A 5786-nucleotide genomic window follows, 5' to 3' on the forward strand; every position below is an offset into this window, starting at 1 on the left:
AGCTCTGCTGACTCCTCTCCTGCCCAGTCCAGGAATTCCAGCTAGGGATGATCCATGCCTGGGGACATGAACAATCCCTTTGAGTTTATGCTGGGAAGTTCAGCTGTTGCAGCTTCTCCTCCTGCACAGTTTGATTTCTTTATTGTATATTTAAAAAAAAAATGAGGAACTCCTGCTGAGAACTCTTTCCCAGATGGGGCAAGAAGTGGCACCTCTTTCCAGGCTCCCAGTAGCAGTGACTTGATTCCAAACCTCAGTTTCTGTTCTTCATCCCAGTTCTAAACACTTTCCTCTTCTTTTGTGATGCTGTAGTCTGTCAGCAGGGTGACACTGATCTCCGAACCATGCGTGCTGCCCGTGACTGACAGGGCTCTGCTGGGGGTGTTACTCTGGGTCCCGCTGGGAGGCTTTGCACAGAATTTTGCCTTGCAGCACCAGACCTGCTTCTTAAAATGCTGCCGGAAACTTTTACTCAGCCAGTAAAGAGCAAAAGGATTGACACAGGAGTTGCTGAAGGCCAAGGCCCGGGAGAAGATCGTGGCTACCAGATGAAAGGTGGAGGCATCTACAGAAGCGTGGTATGTGAAAGAGCGGTACAGGTAGAGAATGTGGTTGGGCAACCAGCAGAAGGCAAACAAAGCAACAAGCACCAGCACTGTTTTTGCAACCCTCTTTCGGGACTCAATCTACAAGGAAATAACGGAGATGTGGGATTAGCAGCAATTAGTGACACACTTTTATGTGGCTGGAGCTCATTTTCAAAGGGGGCTGAAAGTCTAAGTGCGTTAGTGATCAAAAAAAGCAAAATGGAAACTAAACAACAAAAAGCCAAGAAATCAAAGGAAAAATGAATCTGTTTCATAATTTTTAACAGCTTTTCCAGTGCAGAGCACATCCCCTTTCCATTAGAGATCAGTAGCAGCCTCATCTAGACCAGGATTTTAAAGTACAGTAGTTAAGGTGTCAGCTCACACACGAGGTCTCAGTGTTTGCAATTCAGCATTTTCACTCCTGAATTTAAATAGGGTCATAATAAAGCAACACAAACCCCCTTCCTCCTTAGGCAGGGATTCATACCCATCGTTAAGTTAATGAGTCATGAGCATGTGCTGCAGTGCACAGCTGAATTTGGATTGCTAATAGGGGCTGAGTTTATGGGGCTTTTTAGTCTCTTGTCAGGTGAAAGTTTTGCACTCAAGAATTCAGGCTTAATCAGCATGATGGATTTTGGAAAATGAGACACTTTAGTGCTTGATCAGAGCTTACCTGCTTACGGGCATGGCCGTGTTCCTCTGCTGGCATGTTGGCTGTGCTTCTGTACAGAGTTCTGGCGATCAGAAAATAGTAGACAGAAATGACAGCCAGGGGTACAACGTAGAACACCAAGAAGCAAACCAGGGAGTGAGCTTCCTGCAGGATCTTCTCAGATACAGGATAGGGGGCACACGCCTCAAAAGTTACATTTTTCTCAGGATTGCTGAAAGAATACAAATCCGAAAAAACAGCCTCAGGGATAGCAAGGATCATGGAGATGATCCACACACAGCCAGCTTTGCAGCAGGTCTTCAGGAGCGCATCCGACGTCTGCAGCTCCAAGGGCTTCACAATGGCTCTGTACCTGAAACCAACCAACATCCCAGTCAGGAGAGACACAGAAATCATGCAAGCACTGGCAACCTAAACTTCTTGAGGAGAAAACCATCTCTGCTCTTGCTAAACCAAGAGTGGGAGAATTGTCTTGGAAATTAAAACAGACACCATCTTTCAGTAATTAACATGGAAATGTGAACTTTTAAGCATGGTGTGTAATGAATTGGCTGGCAGGACTTGTCATTAAAGCCTTCCTGAGGAAAGATGCCTTTTGCTGTTTGGATGAAGATCAGCAAGGGCAATCATCTCTCCTATTTTTATGGTGCTACCTAGAAAGGTAAATGAGGAAATGAGTATGCAAAAGTGGTAAAGAGAAGAAACAGTAACTATTTTATAAATACATGAAATCAAGCATGTACACCCCTCCTCTCTCCCGTGGCCTGAAGATCCCAGCTGAGTGCAGTGATCTGACTCAATGCTCCAGTGTTCATTCAGATTTATAAAGCAGGAGCCATCACGGCTGTTGATTCATGGCTGTGATTCTGCAGCATGGGGACTGAGTCAGATAAAGGAGAACAAGCTGGGTGAATGCAGAGAGGTGTGAAAATCTGTGGGGAAATGGGGCATGGAAAAAGGACCATCTTCCATGAAGGTGGATGCAGCACAGGAAACAGTGCACCCTGTTCCCTGACTATCAGGGACTCTGGATGATACAGACAGAAGGGACACATCCATGGGAGCAGAAGACTGGCATGAAAGGAAAGGCAGTAAAAAAGGATCCAGAGGATAAGACAGCTTAGTTGGACCATTTTGCACAGCCTGAGGATCTGGTCTTTTTCTCCTCTAAGCAAATCTAAATAGAAAGCTTGACTGCTGTTTATCAAATAAATACCATTTAAATTGACTTCAAGCTCTTCTAGCATCCTAGAACACGGCAGCCTGGCACTGCCCACATGAGTGATGTTCTGAGCTCTCTCAGTGAGGTCGCCAGATAGTTACCCTATGAAAATGGAGTATTTAGGTAACAGCTGCCATGAAGTGTTAAATACAGAAGTGTCTAAATCATAAAACCATAGAACAGTTAGAGTTAGAAGGGACCTTTAAAGGTCATCTAGTCCATGCTGGATTCTGAATTGACGTCATACAGGATGAAGCCCTTGGAGCCATGATAGACATTCCAGTGAAAACATCAGCTTAATATTCAGCAGTAGTAAAAAACTCACACCAAACCCTAAAAAAAAAAAAAATACAGCAAAAAAGCAAACCTTTGGGAACTATTAGTAAAACAATGGAAAGCAAGAGGTTGCTGTGCAGTTATCTGTATCTGTTCATGCAGCTCTTGAACACCATGTGCTGCTCTGCACACCTTAACTCTAAAATCCCCAGCACACTAAGGATGGAATAGAAGATGGATAGCCTGGAGAGATGGATAGGGAGAACTGTCTCTTCTTGCACAAGAGTGAGGGCCATTAAATGAAACCACGTGCAAGGCAAAAGAAAAAGGAGCTGTTTGTGCAACAGGCAGTCAAAGTCATTCCTAAACAAGTTCAAGAAGAGGCTGAACAAGGATCTAGAAGATAAATCCATGGAGGTTATTAAATAGACAGAAGCCACATCTGCTCAGGAGCTCATCTGAAGGCTGAGGGTGTAAGTGGAGGGTTAGATACTGGTTCTTATTCTTCCTGTGTGTCTTTTCTGGTATTTGTATAACTACTGGAGGCCTACACGGACCCTGGATTTGACACACTGGTCATTCCAGCATTGGCTGATTTCTTTTGGAATACAGCAGTGGTAGCACTGCTTGGGATTTAAAGTCTGGGCACGTGGACTACCTGGCATTACACACAATCATGACTGCTGGCACGTGAGATGAGGATCTTGTTATTTCTTAATAGTCACATTGATTTTGGATTTTTTTGCTCCTTGACAAGGCTGATTGAACTGAAACCTCATCTTGGTTTTGTTCATTCAGAAACCAGGTGCAGAGAAATCTTCTCACTAGCAAAAGTGAGATTGGGACCACTGATCCCTACCAAAAATACTGTCATTGTAACCCGAGCTTAATTTCCCCTGGGCTACATCTCTGGAAAAGAACTGTAAGAGAAAATATCCAAACTGTGCCAAATTATCTCACACTAAGTCACCAAGCTAAAACTCACTGTAGCATTGCAGTACCCATCAAAATACGAGACACTTGTTTGTCCCCTACTCTGTTCTGTGTTTACTTTTGGCTTTTCACCCTCCATGTCACACTATTATGTTCAAGCATTCACTGAGTTCCTGTGCACAAAGGATTTCCACTCATTTTCAGTTTTATTTTTCACCTTCCCTGACTACTTCAGTGCACCACTAGATAGCACCAATATACTATCTTTTCTCTGCTTTTAGCAATTTCCCTGTTCTGGGCAACTGAGAAAGAAAACCTGTCCTGTACTTCATGCTAATAAAAGGTCAAGAGACTTAAATACTCTCTCACTTCACTCCATTAAAAAGAACTGCTCCAATTTTTCTAACACACATTTCAAAATTAAATGGCAGAGTGATTTCTTGGTATGTTTTTTTTTTTAATCTATTACAACGTGCCACTTCCAATCATGCCAAATTATTATTATTGCTCTTTTATTAATTCCTGACTTGCCACCTGCAATATCTCCTGGCAAATCAGTTGCATCAGACCCACCTGTCAGCACTGAGAACAGTCAGGGTGAACACTGACACTCCAACTGAGGTTAGCTGGATGAAAGACAGCAGCTTGCACCCCATCCTTCCGAAGAGCCAGGTATCCACAAGGTACCGTGTTGCATCTACAGGCACACAAGTCAATAACAGCAGCAGGTCTCCAAAGGCCAGGCTGGTGATGAAGATGTTTGGAACCGTCTGCATGGATTTAATCTTGAAAAAGACTTTGATGAGGATAGCATTTCCAAGGAGACCCACTGAAATGATCACAGCGTATGTAACATAAATTGTGCACAATATTTCTAATCCTGGAGAGGAGTCTTCGGTCCATTTTTCATTTGTGGTTTCATTATCAAGGATTGATTTAACTTCTGTGCCATTTGTAGATGCACACAAAGTCTGATTAGCTGAATGCAAGTATACTTGAGACATTTCTTTAACTGTTTCTTCTCCCCAGGCTGGATTTAAATTGATCAAAAATATTTAATATTTAGCTTGCAGCATATCAGCAAGGTCAAGAGAAGGGTACAGCTTTGTGTCTGTAATTAAGATTGCTGTTGCACATTAACTACTTTCATCCCCTCCTGGGTCTCAAAACATGCCTAGAAGAAATGCACACAGATCTTGTTCTGAACTGTGTAGGAGGTGGAGAATTTTTTTATTGGCTTTTCAGCTAGTGGAGCAGAGAGGGAGGAGGAAAAAAAAGAGAAAAGGGTTTTTTTTAAAGATATTAGCTGAAATGATGTGTTGTTTTTTTTCTTGGAGGTATCTGGCAAGTAAATATTGTCATTACTGTAGCAGCAGGGTTTGTATATTACCTGGCAAATGTTTGTTAATATTTTTCAAAAGCTCTAAAAAGGAAATACAATTAAAACCTGAAACAGATACCTCCATGGCACAGGTAAGCACAGAATATACTGATTTAACACAAAACTCCACAGTATACCCTAATGGCAGATAAAATATTTCAGAATATAGATGGGATTTGCTGAAAAAGCCAGGGAGACAACCTATGCTTTGTGCTCTGATTAGTGTTTCTATCACAGAAATGCTGTGACCTTCCAAAAGCAATAAAAGATGAACATTTATGGCCATAATCCTGCTAAAACTTATATTCAAGCTTAGGTTTGTCCCTTGGAGCAGCTCCATTGCTAACAAAACCACTACTTATGCTGAAGTTTGAACAGGTTTATAGATAGTTGCTGCGTGGAAGCTTGTTATCTTGCACGAACCCATGTATTTATTGGCTTTGGGTGGTACAAGAAAGCCAAGATCTAATTTCTAAGTAGTGGAAGGAGAAAAGGTATCAAAGGACTGAGCCATATGCCTTGACAATGAAGATCAGTAGGTGGAGCATTTTTTCCTCCAGATTGTTCTTAAGCTGTGACATTTGAGTGGAGAAGGTTCCCTGCTCAAATCACAAAAGCCATCTCACAGCTAAGCCCTGTTATCTTTAGCTGCACACACACAAAGTCGAGGTTGTTTCATTTACTCAAAAAAATCTCCTCTAAGTACTA

At 42.3% G+C, this 5786-nt stretch overlaps 1 protein-coding gene across 1 annotated transcript; it reads right to left on the minus strand.

Moving 5' to 3' along the window:
• Positions 1-278: 278 nt before the first annotated feature.
• Positions 279-4701, minus strand: BRS3 (bombesin receptor subtype 3). The gene is made up of 3 exons (XM_051630158.1): positions 4271-4701; positions 1267-1618; positions 279-686 (listed from the first exon to the last, which is right to left on the minus strand). The coding sequence occupies exons 1-3, from the start codon at positions 4699-4701 to the stop codon at positions 279-281; spliced, it is 1191 nt and encodes a 396-aa protein (XP_051486118.1).
• Positions 4702-5786: the final 1085 nt, after the last annotated feature.

This window comes from Apus apus, chromosome 12, assembly GCF_020740795.1.
Source record: "Apus apus isolate bApuApu2 chromosome 12, bApuApu2.pri.cur, whole genome shotgun sequence".
Classification (NCBI taxonomy): Eukaryota; Metazoa; Chordata; class Aves; order Apodiformes; family Apodidae; genus Apus; species Apus apus.